Raw genomic sequence first — 18,729 nt, 5'->3', positions numbered from 1 at the left:
GGACAAAAGCGGACAAGCGAGTATGACGTATGATAGACAGCTAACAGCGTTCCAGAGGGAAGATCTTTGCAAGACGTTCCAGAATCGGAGCGGCTGGGGCATGCCTCACTTCAGCCTTACCGGACTGATATCGGGTAGATCCGCGTCCAGAAACGGCAGGGGTTTGGTAGGTGCACGGTGGAGGGCGGGGAGGCGTGAGACCGCGCCAACGACGTGCGGCCGGCCACTGCCGAATTGCGCACCGCGACTTCCCAACCACATCGCTATTCGTAGGCTACGTTGGGCAGCAACTCCCGCTCCCTCAGAGCTGGAAAAAGGTCACAACCCTCACCACGCTTGCCGTGTATCTCGCGCTTATCTTTTCGTCCAAGTAGCGCCACAAATCACCCCGCTGCATTGCGTTTTGGGCTCAAACATCCTCAGCCTTCCAGGCAACTACATCAATACACGCGCGCGTCGCATCGGCGATCGACAGGAGAGGAAAGACTGCTCGAGCCTCGCCCCACAGCCATGTCTTCTTCTCCTCCTCCGCCGCCTGCAGCCTACACCGTCAGTGGCGGCGTCACAGGCGCATCCGATTCACCCGCTCCGCAATCACCGGCCGTCGCGGCAGCACCGGCGATGGAATCCTCGCCTTCCACCCCCGACGTTCCTTTCCGCGCCGACGATGGCCAAGGAGATGGGGGAGGAGGAGGAGGAGGAGCGGCAGGGGCCGGCCCGGATCTGCCGATGACCATGCAAGCGTCGGTGATCTTGACGAATTTGCCTAAGGATGCGAAGAGCGCGCTAGACGGCGCGGGGGAAGTGGGTGTTGAGAAGGGTGAGCTGCTACTGGGGAGGAATTTTTTTCCTCTGCTGTTTGTAGTGCATTGCTTTTCGCTCGACTCTGCACATGTTTCTGATTTTCCTTTCTGTACCCCTCAAGCGGCACGGGTGCCGTTGTGGTGCTGCCATAGTCTGGTCGGATATTACTTTCTGCCATTTTGCCTCATCTTCTGTTTTCCCAAATTTCCTTGTGCTATCTCGAGTCATTAGACTCCTTTCCTCTTACGCCCTTCTTCCGTCGAGCTGGCCGAGTCACAACTGACACCGTCTTCGCCTTATAGTCAAGATTCGCTTCCGCGCGGTTGGATCGGCACCCGGCCTCAATCAACCCGTCAGAAAGCTATCCTCGACCGCCCGCTTCGAGTCGGTGGTGCGATTCTTGCGCAAGCAGCTCCGCCTTCAGGATCACGAGAGCGTCTTTTGCTATGTCAACAGCGTGTTCGCGCCTGGGTTGGATGAGGGCATCGGGAACTTGTGGAGGGTGAGTGAGCCGCAACTCCCCCTTGACATTTTCGACAGTTTATCATGATGCTTGAGAGAGGGTCTAATTGGCATGGCTTTGCAGTGCTTCAAAACCAAAGACGAACTTGTGGTCGCGTATTCGATAACACCAGCATTTGGGTGAAACAGCAGTACGGACAGAGCAGGTGAGCTAAGTCTTATTATTTCCAATTTCCAATGACTAACAACGAAATAGGCATTTCCCAACAACACCCAACGCATGCAGTTCTAGGGACATAAGAGACAACGACGCCCTCAAGAGGGGTAGCGACAGGGTATATCATACAGCAGCAGACAAAGCGCACATGACCACCAACAATCAATGACCATCTCATCAACCTCACGAAGCCTTCCCGTTCACTTCCACCTTGTCTGCGATCAATCGCTCGAACTCGGCGACCTCCTCCTTCGCAATCGGATACGTATGTTCAGGCGCGGGGTAAGCACGCGTTTTGACTTCGTTCTTGTACTCGGTAATGGCGCGTATGCTCTCAGCCCACACATCGCCGTATTGCTTGACAAACTTGGGGATGAAGCGGCCGGGCGGAAAGTTACCCAGCATGTCGACCTGGACGAGGACCTGTCCGGAGCAGCCGTTGCCGGCGCCGATGCTGATGGTCGGAATGCTCAACTTCTTCGTCACCAGGGTTGCGACCTCGGCCGGCACAGCTTCCACCACGGTGGCGAAAGCACCTGCTTCCTGGATCGCAAGTGCGTCTTGCAGCAGCTTGAGTGCGCCAGCGGTGGACTTGCCTTGCACGCGGAAGCCGCCCAGGGCGTTCTGACGCTGGGGCGTCAATCCGATGTGAGCAAGGACAGGTATGCCGGCACGAGTGATCTTGGCAATCGTGGGTGCCATCTCAATGCCGCCTTCGAGTTTGACGCCTTGCATACGACCTTCCTTGACAAAGCGAATGGCAGTCTCGAGGGCCTGCTCCGGAGCGATCTCGTAAGAACCCATAGGCATGTCACCAACCTGAGAGGGGCAATGTCAGTACTTGTTCGTGTTATTCGAGACCCGTGGGGGCATCATACAGTGAAAGCGGACTTCGTAGCGCGCGCAACAGAGCGGCAATGCACCAGCATGTCTTCCACCGTGACCTCGCTTGTGTCCTCCATGCCCATGGCAACCATGGCAAGGCTGTCACCGACAAGAACGATTTCTATGCCGGCGTGATCGGCGAGGTGTGCCGAGGGGAAGTCGTAGGCGGTGAGCACGGTGATGGGCTCGTTCTTGCGGTGCAGCGCCTGCAGGGTGTTGACCGTCACCTTCTTGCGCGGCGCTGCGGGAGGCGTGCCCATGGGCGAGTGAGAGCTGTTGCGCGCCTGGAGGAGCGGCAGCAGCAGAGCACGCTCGGCGGCGGCGACGGGCGACGTGCGCAGCAGGCCGCGCGCAAAAGGGGCCAGGCGGGACATTGCAGCACGCGACATGATCTCGGGCGGGTTTCGCAGTATCCAAAGGCCGCGTTTTCTTCTTAATGAGGAACTGATGGAGGATGGTGGGGAATGGCGGTTCCGATGGATTTGCGACCGGCGGGATGAGGCGGGAGAGCCATTGTGGGCTGCGCGCGCAGGTTTTTATGAGGCCAGGGTTCGTGATGTTTTCTGCTGCGCAGGCCAGAGTACGTTGGAGTTGTGAGCCCTAGTATTTCCCTCGGCCCGGCCGGACTCAACCAATACGGCAAGGCTTCTCCTTCTCAGCTTTCGGAGTTCCAGTCTTTGTCTGGCAGGCTGAGGTGAGCAGGGCTGTGCCGCGGTACCGAGGCTGATGAGGCTGCCTGCTACGCTCCTGGGCGGGGTGTGCAATTTTTTATGGAGTTCATGTGTGTCGTCGCCGAAATGCACCTTGGAGGCCACTGCCCCTCCGCTTGAACCCTGACCCACGTGCGGCGTCGACGAGGTGCTCGCTCCTCCTGCCCTTATCGATACGGCCGTCCTGAGTCATGCGCCGTGCCGCAGGCTGCCCGCCTGTGCAACATCGGCCAGCACAAGCCTGGAAGGCGACGCGTCGGGACAGGTCAAAGAAGCACTGCATTGTCTGCTTGTACCGATGCGGCACCCCGGGCTGCAGCTGGACGAAGCGGGCACCCTCTGCGCACCCATCTCCCCACTGGCCGGCTCGCGTGCCTCATGACTTGGCCTCACGGTCCGGCCGGCGTGACTGCCGCCCGCGCGCCAATGACGAGACCCCGAGCTGGCCGCTGCCCACCTGTCGCAACTCCTCGACCTCGTCCACTCATCTGTACCTCTCCGCCTTCTTACATTCGACCTCGCGGACAACAACAACAACCTATCCCCCCCACCCTCTCCCATCGACGGGCCTCTTGACCCGCAGCCGCATCACCTACGCCACGCTCCAAGCGTCATCCCCCGCCGCTTGCTCCCCCGACAGCCCTTATCCGCGCCATCTACCTTTCGGCTCTCGCCGCCCATTGTCCGCCGCGCTACCACAAAGGCACTCGCCCCTCTTCCGGAACGCCACCGCAACGTCGGCCCGGCCACGGCTTGACCTCGACTACTCAGCGCCTGCCCTGCCGTGACTACTTCCACACCTCGATCCGTCACTCGTACCCGAGTGACTGCCCCGCGAATACTCCCACACACGCAAACGCCGAATACCCGTCATCATGAGTAGCCCCAAGCGGAGAATCGAGACGGATGTAGGTCGTGCTTATACTATGGCTTCAAATAAATGGAGGACTAGGGGCTGACGAAGCACTTCCGGTGCGGCGAATATAGGTTATGAAGTACGTGATGGACGGTCGATGAGGGATCTGTGTGATGAGGGAGACTGCTGCTAACACTCTAGCAGGATGTATGTGGAATCGCCACCAAGACGACGCTGAACCGTGCTGATGCGCGCAGGCTGATGAGCGACTATGAAGTCACTCTGGTCAATGATAACAGTGAGCAGACCGGCCCTGGAGCTCGCTTGTCTCGCATGGTTGAGTGCTGACATACTGCGTAGTGTTCGTTTGCACGGAACCCGGAGCGACGCAAAACGATGCGCAGCAGACTGACGGAATCGCAGGCAAGAGTTCTACGTGCGGTTCAAGGGACCGGAAGAGAGTACGGAACACCTAAAAAGAATCATCGCACGATGCCATCCCCTGCTATAAGCCCGACTTGGTTAACGGTTCTGTTTGTAACCTGCAGCTCCTTTCGCCGGCGGTCTGTGGAAGATCCATGTCGAGCTCCCCGATCAGTATCCGTACAAGAGCCCCAGCATCGGCTTTGTGAACCGCATCTTCCACCCCAACATCGACGAATTGTAAGATTGGTTCCCAACCGCCTCCTACCGTCGGCTACTTCACCTATTTTGGTGGGGCATGTATACTGAGACAATCGCACTTCACAGGTCCGGCTCCGTTTGCTTGGACGTCATCAACCAGACGTGGTCGCCCATGTACGACATGATCAACATCTTCGAGGTCTTCCTCCCCCAGCTCCTGCGCTACCCGAACCCCACCGATCCGCTGAATGGCGAGGCGGCTGCTCTGCTTATGCGCGAGCCGAAGAGCTACGATGCTAAAGTCAGGGGTGCGTAAATCATCCATTTCCAGCTTGCTGGGCCGCGATTCTGCGGAGTTGAAGGTATGAAGTCTAATTCGCACGCGCAGAATACGTCAACAAGTTCGCTTCCAAAGAAGCCGCAGACGAGGGCGACGAAGACAGCGATGAGGAGGAAGAGATGAGCTCGGTTGGCAGCTACGAGTCGGGTGATGACGAGGAGCCGGCTGGCAACATGGAGGAGATTTGATCTTGCTCTCTCCCTCTTTGCGGCACCTCATCCTCTTGTCCTTCCACCTCCTTCTTACGCCTGTCGATTAATATCCCCATCTCCCTGCATGAGCGAGCATCACCATTATGGATTTGGTAGCGCACTTCTCTTTTTCATCCCTCCTGGCTTCCGAGGACAGATTGTTTAGCCGAATTGGGTATTCCGGCGCTACAAGGAGGTTTTCGGTCGATGTTTTTTTTTTGATCACTGCTCTGTTCTTCTGGGAAATACATACGAGCCAGAAACGGGCACGGTTCCCATGTTTTTCCTTGGTGTGCTTGCATTGTCGTTGCTTTCTTCAATCTTGCTGGCAAGCTGGGGGCTTGAGAAAGTAAGACGTTCTATCCCGTTTTTGCGGGGTGCCCAAGTGTCTGGACAGTGGACACAGAAATGTTCGGATAATGTGCGCAACAGGGGCGCTATTGGAGTCGGGGAAAGTGCGAAGCACCACGTAAAGATTATGAAACCGAGATTTGGAGGAAGAGTGGAAGCGTTGGGTTTGAGGTAGTAGCCAAACAGCTCCGAAGAGGAGTCTGTTGGGGAGAATCACAACCTGTTCTTCTTTTTGTGGGGGTTTCTTTTTCTTCTTTATTGACTCCCTGATTTTTTTGTCGTGTCGTGAAGTGTCCATTTAGTGGTGCCGTCACATGTGCTTCTTGTTCTACTCAGATGGGAAATGGACAGACGAGGGGCAGGCAACTGCTGCTCCTCCAACATTTGACTCTCGAAGGATGTTCTTTTTTTTTTCTCTCTTTTTGAATGGTCTTCTCTTTTCTTCGGAACCAAGAAAGACAGTACGACGGATAGTGGCTGTTTTCAGCTATTTGCGCTGCTGGTGCGTGCTCAAATCTACCTGAACGGCGGGAGGGGAGGAGAGTTTCACGGACAAAGGGCCTCGGAGGTGACTGACACTATTTTCGCGCGGCTGCTGCGTGGAAAATGGAGGGTGCTTAATGCACCTTTCACGCTGCTGCAGGCTGATGGGGTGGTAGAGCGGGCACACAGACGCACATGTATTGTAAAGTGGAACTTGGCTACAATTGCACGTTGAATGGAAGTTTCGGTGTTGCAAAAGGCGTGACCCCAGCAATATCGACTGATAGGTATACTACTTAGCAAAGAGCACCGAAGACAACTGCTAGATAATATTTCTTCAAAGTGGTTATTCTTTGTTTTTCTCTCCGCAGCTCCAATGATATGTAACAGAACAGCTTTACCGAAAGCCGAGGATGTTTTAACGTTCTTGGTGAATAACTGAATCTGCGGATAGCACCCTCGTGTTCATGGTCGAAGTGCTTGCATCGCGGTTGAGGTTTCTTTAGCCAGATCCCCAGGTAGTCCTCTTGAGCTTGAGGGCGGCGTGCAATATCCTGCAAATACTCTATGTGGGGCTCTAGGCTCAAGGCACATGTATTACATAGGCACCGAAGGATACTCTCGCTGTATTAGAGATGAATTGCTGACAAGATAGTAAAATAGGTGTTATGGGAGGCAAGATCAGTCTAGTATTAAGGTTAATATCGTTGGAAGCGCCTCTGCAATGCTCATTTCCCGCACATACATCAGTATTTCCCTATCCTTCGAGGCACGCACACTTAATTATGGATAAATAAAAGGGGGGGACTCATCTAGCCTTCGTGCTGGATTGATTCCAATTTTTATAGCTTAGCTACGTGAATATGCATATCTCTGAGCGCGGAAGTCGTAAACACCATAGAGCTCTTCCGAATACCCGAGTTTGTCCGCCTGAATTTCACGCTATCCTATTTGGGGCCGATTGCCCTGTGGCTCACTGGGTATCTTGTGTTTGGAGTAGATTGATATTCATTAACCAAAAAAGTCTCCTCCGTCTCGCCCAGGCCCTGGCTGACTAAATGTAGGTTGAAGCAGCCTTTCTTGATCAGTAGCTGAAGTATGTTCTAGTGTAGATGCGAGTATTATACCAATACAAATGCATACAAATATAGGACTCTTCTGTCCATGTAGGAGGGTCAGCTTATTGCGTCACCCGCTGTGCCCAGTTCCTCTCTTCAGGCTTCAGCTCTCCTGCGGCATTCTGTGAGACCTCAATTATACCCTAATACAATCTTCAGCAAAGATATCACTTCACCGACTGTTACACTAAAAGCCATGTCTCGAATGGAACACTAAGCCAAACGAATGGTAATGAAAGGAACGAGTGGACCTCGTCAGAGTTGTCGAGACTTCAGCCTGATCATGCCGACATGTGGCACAGTCTTCGATGCTCAGTCAGCATGCAAAGCATTCTCGATTCGGCAAGTCAAGCGCGATGTGTAAGCCCATGCCAAGATGCCTTTCCGAGGAACCGAACGACAGTACGCAACGGGGGCCATTTTTGCAGGTCTGAAATTGCAGGACAAAAGGAAGAGGACAAGATAACAATCAAGATTAGTTGGATTCCCCCGACGTTCTCTAGATTACTGCTATTGCTAAATCATGCAGCGGGGTTCGTAATGTTGACCACCAGGATGATATACACACAAGGCTTGAACTATTTCCATACGTGTTTCGGATGGATTGTTGCTCGACATCAAAGTATCTAAGAAAGGGTAGCACTGCGCTCGGAGAGAGGATTTGTCCCGCGAATCGGTGCTTTGATCAAATCGTCCACAAATCCGACGAGGCAAAGAGGCAACCGCAAGCTGTATTAGTGTGATGCAGAGACAAGACGTGGCGCATGATGACGATAACGAAAGTCCCCATGTGTGCCCATGCGTTCATTCTTCGCTACTCCTGGAGGACACCATCAGATGCTCCGTGTAGGCGCACATGCAAGCATACCCACGCGGCGGAAGCGCGGGCCCCAATCCTTCGGTTCCTGCTGCAAAGTATATGGAGGGAAGTAGCGGAAGTGGGCCATGGCGGCTGCCAAGACTCGATAACTGACTACCTGGGCGGCATTTGGCCTGAAAGTGCCGCGGTGCAAGCTGGGGTGTGGGGGCCCGACCACGAAAAAGCAATGGTATGCCAATATAGCGCCGTCCGAAGAGAGAGGTTGGAACAAGACATTCGCAATCCACTTCGGAGGCAGCTTGTTAGCGTTAGTGGCGACGGGTGCCCGTTCGTCCCGCACGAAACCACGCTCCAGCGCTTGCCCGAAAACCCCCCGGCGTCCGCTACCTAACGGTGATCGACATCATGCTCCAGGGAGGAGAAACCGGCAGTCGCATCCCCTGGCGCACATCTGCCATGGGTTACTCAGTCCTGAGAATGAAGAACAAACCGCTGAAGGGCCTCCTCATTGGCCAGCACGATGCGCCGAGGAAAAAAATATGCAGGCCAAGCGAGTCCTGACGCGCAATGTGTTCACACACATGTGGCGAACGCCGGTTCTCCTACTTGATGATGCAGCAGCCAGGGCGCCAGGATAGCATGTGGATGTTGCATGCGTTCATTGGGCCCCGCACCATGTGGAAAGCTAGCAAGAGGACATGCCGCTGAAAGCCGTAAGCAATGGCCCCTCCGAGAAACATGGCTCTGAAACACAAGGGTCGCACAGCGTCCGAAGAAGGCTTTGGGGCGCATCGCCCCTCATTGTCCTTTCCGCAGAGGCAGAGCCCACGTCTGCGATGTGGTGCAATGCAGAGCTCAGGGACAGGGACAGCGACCCCCGATTCTTGAAACCTACCCTTGCTCTTGCAGTATGCAGTTCACGGACCTGCGTCATTTTGGGGTGGAGACGAAGGGTTCGAGAAAATGTGTGATGATCGTCAAGCGCGTGGCCTGCGAATAATGTAAATTTGGAAAAGCATGGAGATGCGGAGACGTGTTGGAGGAGGCGTGCAGCAGGCAGCACGAGGCCTTGCAGGGGCCCTGATGACGCGTGGAGCACGTTGTCCAAATGAAAGCGGTCGTACCGGGGCGGGGGAAAAGGAGCATTAGACAACCGTTGCCAGTCCGTGCCAACGGGATGGGCACAGCCAGCGTTGCATCTCTTTGGCCCACCCGCGGTCGTGGGGAGCGTTTGCTGGAATGGCTCAAAGCTGGAGCCGTCGAATGATGCTGCAGTGGGAGAACCCCGCCATTGATCATCGGCAGCCATTCCGGACATAAAGGAGCCCCCAAGTATGTCCGGCCGCACGCGTGTGAAACGCATGTATCTGCAGTCCGCTGAGGATTTTCCAGAAGGAAAAACAAACTGCATGGGCCGCCGCCGCCCTGCTCTTTTATTTCCTGCGCCCAGGGGGCGGGTTCGCAGCGCCGTAAGATGGGGCTGCGCCGCTCGTATTGGCGCGCGAGTGAAACAAGAGGGCCTGTCAGAGACACGGTCTCGCGTGATGCGGGCTGAAGGATCGTGGGCGACCGACATAAGCGACGCGTGGTGGTGGGCGAGGGCGTATGATGAGCCTCCTGTTCCCAGGCTCCCGGGCTCAGCACATGGCCGCGCCTCAGGGCGGATGATCCACCTGCTCGTTTAGGGGCTCGGAGGTGAAGGACCGAAGGGCGACGGATGACATGTCTGGCACCGCGGCAGAGGCACCAGGGGCGCGCAGAGGGCGTCTGGAGGAGCGGAGTTCCGCCGGCGGAGGGCGACCGGGCAGGCGGCGGTCCCCAGCGGGCGCTTCGACGGCCAGATCGGCCGTGGACGCGGCGCCACGAGATGAGATGATTTCACTCTCAGCCCTGCGGCGGGCGGAGGGTGGACGGGTGGGCCCTTGGCAGGCTCGTCGCGAGTCGCCGCGAGATGCGGCACAGCTGGTGGGACGGTGCGTGGGTGCGGCTCCTGCAGGTGAGTGGCGTCGCCGGGCTGCAGCGCGACGGTTTGGTGCTGGCGGATCGGCGGGCGTTGCTTCTGGAAGAGTGGAAGGCGTGGAGATTGGCCAGCACGGACTGAGGTGAGAGGCACGCAGCTGACGCCCAGCCCGGGCGGGAGAGCTGTTTCAGGGCCACACGTGGAGGAGCTGGCCGCGGGCTGCTGGGGGGAGCTGGGGCTGCTGGGCCAGCGGCGGTGGTGCTGTGTGCTGGCCGGGGCGACAGCAGCAGCGGTGCAGCCCCGAATCTTCACGCGGCGTCTCGCCCTTATTACGCGCTGCAGATCCGCAGTCGCGCGCGATCGGAGATATACACGCGCAGGGCAGCGCTGCTGGAGCGGCGCCGCGGCTGCGACCATCGCGCGCTGGCCAGAGCTGGGGCCCCCTGCGTCTGCCTCCTAACCCTACATAGAGCGCCCTCTCTACAACACTAGGGCCGTCTTTTGGCCATACGCCCTCCGCCCTCCTGCAGGCCACCGCGCCCGTTTCACTCTCGCACCCAGCCCTCACCCTACAAACGTCGCGCCTCCCGCCGTCGCCCGCTGTCGCCCGCATCCGACCCATCGCTCGCTCTCTCGCGCGCTGCCTCTCCCTCGACGGCGCCAGCGACGACGACTGCCCCCAGGCCCTCGCCCGCCGCTGATGCACCACGCACCCCGACGCGGATGATTCCCTCGCCAACGCCGTCTCAATGGGCAATTCGAACGGGAAGCCGGTAGTCTTTACCGACGAAGGTGCGTCCCAGACCCAGACACCAAGCCGCACCCCGCCTCCGCCAGAGCGCGCGGCTCGTCGTCCCCCTCCCACCGCCAGTCCTGCTGACCCGGCCAGTCAACCTCAACCATTTTCGTCTGCTTCGAGTCGTCGGCAAGGGCGCGTTCGGCAAGGTCCGCATTGTCGAGCGCAAAGACACCGGCCTGACGTTTGCGTTGAAGTACATACGCAAAGATGAAGGTGAACCAATCCCTCCCGCCGCGCTAGACCTCCTCCCCCCACCGCCCCCCATGCTGACGCTGACGCTGTGTAACAGTTGTGCGGTCTGAGAGCGTGCGCAACATCATTCGAGAGCGCCGCATGCTGGAGCATCTCAACCACCCCTTCCTTTGCAACCTGAGATACAGTTTCCAGGACATTGAGTACCTGTGCGTCCCCACGCCTCCGTCCGCTGCCCGCCGTGCTGACCTCCACCGCCCCAGATACATTGTAGTAGATTTAATGAATGGCGGCGACCTGCGCTTCCACATCTCGCGCAAGACCTTCACCGAGGATGCCGTCCGCTTCTGGATCGCCGAGCTAGGCTGTGCTCTCCGGTATATCCACAGACAGGGCATCGTGCACAGAGACGTCAAGCCCGACAACGTGCTGCTTGACGGCGAGGGACACGTACACCTGGCCGACTTTGTAGGTTGCTGCCTCTCCATGGCGGGCTGGACCTTGTGCGCTGACAGAACAGAACGTTGCTTCCGATTTCATCCCCAACAAACCGCTAACGAGTAAGTCGGGAACCTTGGCGTATCTCGCCCCCGAGGTATACGAGGGCAAGGGTTATTCGTGTGAGGTCGACTGGTGGTCGTTGGGTGTGCTCTTCTACGAGTGCATCTACAACAAGGTATGCACTTCCAGGACATTTGGTACTGTTTGAAATTTGCTAAGTCTCTGAAGCGGCCCTTTGAAGCTCGCTCGCACGACGAACTCTCGGCGAAGATCCAGAAGGCTGAAGTACCTTACCCCGTCACCAATCCTCCTGTGTCTATGCCGTGTCTGCATGCCATCAGTTCGCTGCTCGAAAAGAACAGGTCGAAGCGCATCGGTGCCATCAGCTTCGAGTCATTCACCGACAACCCCTTCTTCCGTCCCCTTGACTTCTACGAGCTCGAACACAAAGAAATCGAACCCGTCTTCACGCCGTCGAGCGACAAGACGAACTTTGACGCCACATATGATTTGGAGGAACTGTTGTTGGAGGAGGCACCGCTCGAAGCACGGGCACGGAGACAAAAGCCTCGCGAGGCTCTGAAAGAAGATGCAACGGAGGCTGAGATCCGTGCTGAGGAGCTGCACAAGATGATTGAAACTCTGTTCGAACCGTTCAATTACACGACTGTGGCGGCGGAGCGCGCACCGGTCATTAACCCGGATGGGAGCACACCCACTTCGACGGAAGCGCAACAATCGTCTGAATGGCCACGTCCCAAGTCCTCTAGGGGCTGCGAGGACGGTCATCAACTGACGCCCACCACCACCAACCCTGGCCACCACTCCCGGCAGCTTAACCAGTCTCGGTCTACGACTCAGTCGCCGAACGGTTCGCCCCCGATTCCTTCGGCCAATCTCGCACCCACGTCCAGCCAACCCCAAGACACGTTCGACCCTGCGGCTGATCCCACGCTGCCAGTATCGTACAGCAGGCCGATCAATCGGCAAAGGGGCAGTACGCGCAGCACCAGCATGGGCGGGGGCGTGCAGGTGGTCCTCAGCGAGACGGGCAGCTGGTCAGAGATGGCCAACCAGAGCTCGTCGATGGTCACGCCGAAGCCGGACATCAACGACCCCAACGCGCAGAAGCCGACGGGAATGCTCGGCTTTTTGAGTCGGAAGAAGGGCAGAGACAGGAGCCCCAAGGCGAAAGAGAAGGGTGTGCTGGGGAAGGAAGGTGCCAGGGTGATCATCAGCCAAGGATGATCACGGTCTCCTTGATGTTGTAATGATCGCAAAAGTCATCAGATGCGAGCACGAGTTTGGATGTGTCTTCTTCTATTGCTTTTACCTGCAGGGCGTCCAGGCGTAAAACAAATTTCGTCAGGGTTTGGTCCGCCACGAGCTTTCTTTCGGTCATGAGGGGGGGTCGCCCAGTTTCGTACAAAGTGGAGGGCTTCCGCCCGATGCTGGTGTTCAAGGCTCACTTTCATCGTGGTGGGGGTTCGGTTTCCAAGCGGGTTGGAGATGCCTCTGCTGTCTGTTTTGCATAGTCTTGTTTTTCCGGTTTCGGGTGACCATACTCATGTTCAACTAAAGAGGGGGACCGTGAGGATATCCGCTTCCATGTATTCAACCATTGGGTCGACATCGGTGCAGCCAACAAGCTGGCCGGCTCACGACCTACTCATACCCCGCCTGCTCCATAGCTTACAGAAAGCTCATAAACAAAGCTCATACTCGATACGCTAGATACCAAATCCAATAAATTGAAAAGCGAGAGCAGAGGAAGCATCTCGGCAAACAGGCATGTTTCGGGCTTGTGATTGACGTCTTGATGCGCTCCGCCTCTCGCTTGCCCCAGCTCCTGGCCTCGTGTTCTGGCCATCAGCACGGGATGCGGCTCGCTTCACAATTCCGATGCCCCTAGCCGCTCAGTCGGCCTTGGTCGCCATGGACGAAAAAGCAAATCTCCGCTCCGCCAATCTCCCGTCCGCTCCGCGCTCTCCCTGTTCCCTTCCTCGCTTCCCCGCAAGATCCCTGAACCCGAGCGTGCATTAGCTCTACCTTTTACCACCAAGCACGTCGCGCCTAACGTCGCCTCGCTACCTCCCCCTATTCCTTTGGGCACCTCTTCACTTCATTCTTTTCTGACACACGGGCCCCTTGCAAGTGCTTATCAGCGCATGACCGCGTGGTTCCCGGGAGAGCTACACAATATGAATGCAACACTCAGCCCTTTACCAGCCTGGACGCAAACAAGGCGCCGGCAGGCTAACGCAATGGGTCTATTCGTCCGAAAGCTACCGTACAGCCGTTTCCGTCAAAGGAAAAAAAAAAAAAAAGGTCTGGGCGGAGCGAGCCAGGCGCGGCTCGGCGGTTGGCTAGAGAGTAATCAGAGTTGAAAAAGAAAAAGCTGGACATGTCAACAGCCAGAACACAGACTCTCCCACCTCGCCATAGGGGGAACGAACGCTGTCACTCTCCATAGTATGTACATACACACAGTGGGAACGACGCCGAACAACTGCCGCCCAAAGATTTCCTGCTCTCTCGGCCCGCAGGGTCTAGGTCTGGGTCATGGGGTGGTGGTCCGTGTTGGTTCCCATTCCTTTCAATTTTTTTTTTCTCTCTTTCCTCGTCTCGAGACGCTTTGTTTGATACTGTCAAGCACTACATTTGTGTTTTTCACGACGTTAGTTTGGAGTGGCTGTCTTTAGCTGTGGACATTGTGCGTGTTATGCAAAGATCAGCTCATCGGCGGGCTTTCTCCAGCCTTGTTCCCGGGGCGTTTCGCACGTATTGTAGGCACGCATGCAAAGCGTCGTCAACGAGGCTTGAGCCACCAGGAGCAGGTGCGGTTAGGGAAAGATTGGCGAAGTCGCAACAGCGTCGCCGGCAATCCATGGAGGCGTGCAAGCCACCGCTCCCGCCGTGCCCGCGCCACTCGTCAGGCGGGGCGGAAAACGCGTTGCTCTCGTCCTCTCGAGCACACGCGTTCTCGGCCGCTTTAGTTTTCCCTTCGGCGCGCCGCCGGCACCTCTTCGCCCTGTAGCCCCGGAGCCCGTGAGACGTTGGAGCGAAAAATTCATGTCCGCATGCACAGTCCACCCGTTTTTTTCTTTTCTTTTTGTTTGCAATTGACATGCAGGCGGGCGGTAGGTAGGGCCGGCGAACGGCTGCGGAGGTGACGCCATGGCGCTTCCGCCCTACATAGCTGCTGCAGTAGCTCCAACCGCCGCAGCCGGGCCACAGGGCTTTCGGCCGGCTCCATTGCTCCCGCAAACGCTGCCAGCTCGACGACGGAGAGAAGCCGAAGGCCGCAGCCGGCAGCAGCGCGGCCGAAAAGCCCCCACGGCCAGCTTTCATCACACACAGGATCGTCGCGACACGCGCAAATCTCATGAGGCTGCCGGTGTTCGGCGATCTTTCCAGCTCTTGATCTCCATCCAGGATTCGGCAATCAATCTAGCTGAATGCATACGCACCCCATCACTCATCCCTTGTCGCTTAAGCCAGAGCTGATGGAAGCAAGACCAAATGCAGCGCGCTGACGGAGGTTGCTCCGTAAGCTTCAGCAGCTTGCAAGGTTGGGCTACCGGGAAGCGTGGCCATCGCGCGCCGCGCGCGCCTCCCCAGTGCCAACGTACCAAGATTGCTCTCTCTCTCTCTCTGTCTCTCTTTCTCTCTCAAGACCACCATACGCACGTACCTACTAAGTGTCGAGAAAAGCGGTCAGCAGGGAAAGAAAAAAAAAAGGACGGAACAACGGCGCGAGGCGCGGGTGGAATCCTTTCCGATTGCTCGTTCCCGCTAGGGGTGTTAAGATTGCCGGCAGAGGGGGTATCGCTGCCGGCACTGCCGCTACCCCTGTTTTTGCCGGTTCTGCCGGCAATTGGCAGCGGATTTATAATCGCCACGGTAGGCCAAGCGCCCCCCAAGCTAGGCGTAGCCCCCCGTATAGAATATCGTATACTAGTACCGCTACCCGCGGATATCGTAAAATTCGGTGCCGTTCGCCTATAAATATCGTAGTATTAAGTCCTCTTACCTACTATTATACGTTATTTACCCTATTCTTTTATAATATATCTAATCCCTAGCCTTAAAACGCGTAGATTCTACGCTAATATAAGCTTCTACTAGACTAAGAGATAAGATATAAGTATCTAACGACTCGTTATTTATATTATCGTACCTATACGAGGTCGTTAATAAAGATAGGCGAGCTTAAGACTTATCTACTTAATAACTATTAGATATATCGTATAAAGACCGTAGAGAGCCTATTACCGCGCGAGAACTAAGCGCTAGGCGAGTCTCGCCCTACGTAAAATTCTATCGCGGTAGAGAGTTCTTAGTAGACTTATATAGTAGTATCGCGGCTTATTCGTAATAGTAAGAAGCGCCTCTACTAGCTTACCGCGATAGCTATCTTCGAGACTAGCCGATTATTTAATCTCTTTAAATACCTAGTAATAAGAGCGTATTTTTAGGCGCTAAATATAAGATATAAGGCACGAATAGAGAGCTTAAGATAGATATAAGAAGAGAGCTTATAATTAATAGACGAATTCTTAAGGAATTTAGCCTTCGCCCGTAGGCCGAAGGGCTTTTATATATAGCTAAGCGAGAGTTACGTAGCTAGTACGTAACTTCTATAGGTCTCGTATATAAAGCGTATACGAGACGCGGCTATAGGTCCTTATATTACCCCCCCTACTATAGAGGTCGACTACGACCCCGTAAAGAATAAAAAAACTTAAGGACCTTATATATCTTCTACGAGGAAAATCTTTCTTATTAGGAAGGAAAAAGCTCGTAGCTAGGGTCGTTAAGAAAATTCCTAGGCGCGGAAGCCGTAGCCTATATCTATAAAATATAAGGCACGAATAGAAAGCTTAAGATAGATATAAGAAGAGAGCTTATAATTAATAGACGAATTCTTAAGAAATTCGGCCTTCGCCCGTAGGCCGAAGGGCTTTTATATATAGCTAAGCGAGAGTTACGTAACTAGTACGTAACTTCTATAGATCTCGTATACGAAGCGTATACGAGACGCGGCTATAAGTCCTTATACTACCCCCCCTATTATAGGGGTCGACTACGACCCCGTAAAGAATAAAAAAACTCGAGGACCTTATATACCTTCTACGAGGAAAACCTTTCTTATTAGAAAGAAGAAAGCTCGTAGCTAGAGTCGTTAAGAAAATCCCTAGACGCGAAAGCCGTAGCCTATATTCCTTAGAATATCCGCTTTTACCTATATTATAAGTAGATACGCGGAGTATGCTTAACGCGTACGACTATTATACGCGGGTCGGATATATAGCGCTATACGCTAGAGTAGTAGGAAAGTTTAGCTACTCTAGGCCGTTACGCGGCTTAAAGTATCCGGGAGTAGAACTCTATTAGGAGTTTAGTTCTACGTAGGGGAAGTAGTAATTACTTTCTACGTAATAGCGGTTATTTCGTCTTTTATCTTTTTAGGTTTATAATCGCGAGTCTCGTATATAGCTTAAGCGTTTTAGAACTATTATTTATACGTTTCGGGTACGTATAGTATACGCGGCGCGTACTTCCCCCCTAGTATCTCTTTATAGTAATTATATTAGGCGTATCTATCTTTATAGAGTTTACTACTACTACTCGTAATTCTTAGTCTACGGCTAGATTTAGTAGCTAGTATCGTTATATCTATATCTATTAGCTAGATAATAGGTTCTTACTTCTTTACGAGTAGTACTTAGGCGTTAAATAGATATAGTTTCTTCTATTAGGTAGATACGTTTCTATAGAGTCCGGGCCTATACGTTTTACGTACGCGTGCCGTAGAAGAAGCTAGTAAGAAGCCTCTATATATTAGGATTCTCTTACGCGATCGTTTTCCGACTCTACGCTATATCTATTTTCTAATATAGCTTTATCTTTAACTCCCCTCCGCGGCTCTACCGCTCGTTCTTTAACGTCTTCTATTACTCTAGAAGCTAGTCCTATAGGTAGTATAGATAAGAAAGAGAAGGAGCTATCTTATATAAGCTAGCTCGGTCTTAAATTAGCTCTAGATAAAGATAAAGATAAGGCTTAGGCTCGCTATAAGCTATTTAGTATACGAAACGTCTCTCGACGTCGTCTCGTTAGTATACGCGGCCTAGCTCCTTATTAGAAGCTAATTCCGCCTTATTATAAGGCCTTCTATAAACGTTATCTTTTATACTAGGCTTCCGCTTCTTAGATCGATAATAACGTAAAGGATATTATTAAGTAGGGCTATATACGCAAGACACCGCTCTCGAAGTACTAGAGATATACTAGGGCGCGATACGATTATACTTAGATAAGTTTTACTCTACGATTCGTATACGCGTTATATCTTTAGCTAACTCTTTTCGCTTATCTAGCCGCCTCCCGAGTTTCGCCGCGCTATAAACGTATTATTATTTATACGCTAGTAGGCTATTCGTTATAATACTTCTAAGAAGTAGAATCTAGTCTATAGCTACGCCTCTAAGTATCTTAACTACGTTAAGAACTTCCGCCGGCTCGAGAAGGCTCGCGTTAAGGACGCTAGCGGTCTTAAGAAGTACTTATACGCTCGGTAGGTCTCTCGCGACTATAATCTCTAACGTAAGTAAATAAGGGCTTTCTTAACCGTCCGCTTTTACTTTTACTAACCCTTAGTATAGCTTAATATAGGCGGTATCGGTCTAATACTTTCTATAAACTAACGTATCGACGTAGCTGCCGAGAACCGCCTTCTACGTAGCTAGAATAACCTCTTTAAGGAGAATAGCCTCGACCCAAACCGCGATAAGTTTCTTAACGAGAGTAATAGCTAAAAGAGTATACGGTAGTACTAGTATAAGCCCTTAATAAAGTAAGAAGTAGAGGATAGGTAAAATTTAGTTTTAATATTTAGCGAGGTTTTAGGGTTCTTTACGAGTTAGGCTAGGCTTAGAGTTTTATACGAATTAGATGCGCTTCTCGTACGCGGCGCTTACGCCTAGTAATAAAAATTTATTCTTCTTATATTATAGTTATTAACCCGAAAGTTTTCGTAAGTTAATCGGTTCTATAGAATTTCCTAACTACGAAAGAAACTACGGTTTTTATTCTAGATACCTTTCGGCGACGTATCGATCTCGGCCGTAGTATATAATATATTTAGTAGCTTTCGCCCTTTAACCCTAAATTCTAAAGACTAAGCTTTTACCGCTTCGTCTTATTTCTTAAGCCGGGAGGCCTTCCCCGCCCGCGTTTTATAGATTTTTCGCCTACTTATAGTAGATTCCCGCGTACTCTTCGCACGCTCTTCGCATCTTTAGAGTTATTCCCCGATAGATCTTTTTAAGGTTTTTCGCCTCGTTATAAAGGTTCTCCGCGTACTCTTCGTACGCGTTTCGTACTCGGTAGGTTTATTCCCCTAGAATATCG

The 18,729-nt window shown here is 53.7% G+C and overlaps 4 protein-coding genes across 4 annotated transcripts; 3 read left to right on the top strand and 1 right to left on the bottom strand.

Annotated features, from left to right (window-relative positions):
• Window positions 1–510: 510 nt before the first annotated feature.
• On the top strand, window positions 511–1,652 carry BKCO1_26000100 (autophagy-like protein 12; the record flags this gene model as incomplete). The annotated part of the gene is made up of 4 exons (XM_020273355.1): window positions 511–820; window positions 1,107–1,306; window positions 1,345–1,472; window positions 1,523–1,652. 4 exons carry the CDS (start codon window positions 511–513, stop codon window positions 1,650–1,652), a joined length of 768 nt encoding a protein of 255 aa, XP_020130221.1.
• Window positions 1,653–1,666: 14 nt separating this feature from the next.
• On the bottom strand, window positions 1,667–2,757 carry BKCO1_2600099 (3-methyl-2-oxobutanoate hydroxymethyltransferase; the record flags this gene model as incomplete). Its single annotated transcript, XM_020273503.1, has 2 exons — window positions 1,667–2,302; window positions 2,362–2,757. 2 exons carry the CDS (start codon window positions 2,755–2,757, stop codon window positions 1,667–1,669), a joined length of 1,032 nt encoding a protein of 343 aa, XP_020130286.1.
• Window positions 2,758–3,953: 1,196 nt separating this feature from the next.
• BKCO1_2600098 (ubiquitin-conjugating enzyme h) lies at window positions 3,954–5,086 on the top strand (the record flags this gene model as incomplete). Its single annotated transcript, XM_020273502.1, has 6 exons — window positions 3,954–3,986; window positions 4,139–4,232; window positions 4,295–4,375; window positions 4,483–4,597; window positions 4,685–4,866; window positions 4,947–5,086. 6 exons carry the CDS (start codon window positions 3,954–3,956, stop codon window positions 5,084–5,086), a joined length of 645 nt encoding a protein of 214 aa, XP_020130285.1.
• Window positions 5,087–10,570: 5,484 nt separating this feature from the next.
• Window positions 10,571–12,561, top strand: BKCO1_2600097 (protein kinase; the record flags this gene model as incomplete). The annotated part of the gene is made up of 6 exons (XM_020273501.1): window positions 10,571–10,613; window positions 10,711–10,833; window positions 10,910–11,021; window positions 11,076–11,280; window positions 11,333–11,488; window positions 11,542–12,561. 6 exons carry the CDS (start codon window positions 10,571–10,573, stop codon window positions 12,559–12,561), a joined length of 1,659 nt encoding a protein of 552 aa, XP_020130290.1.
• Window positions 12,562–18,729: the final 6,168 nt, after the last annotated feature.

The sequence above is a fragment of the Diplodia corticola genome (genome assembly GCF_001883845.1).
Source record: "Diplodia corticola strain CBS 112549 chromosome Unknown scaffold26, whole genome shotgun sequence".
In the NCBI taxonomy this organism is placed as follows: Eukaryota; Fungi; Ascomycota; class Dothideomycetes; order Botryosphaeriales; family Botryosphaeriaceae; genus Diplodia; species Diplodia corticola.
The sequence above is the reverse complement of the archived record's forward strand: the minus strand, read 5'-3'. Positions and strand labels throughout refer to the sequence as shown.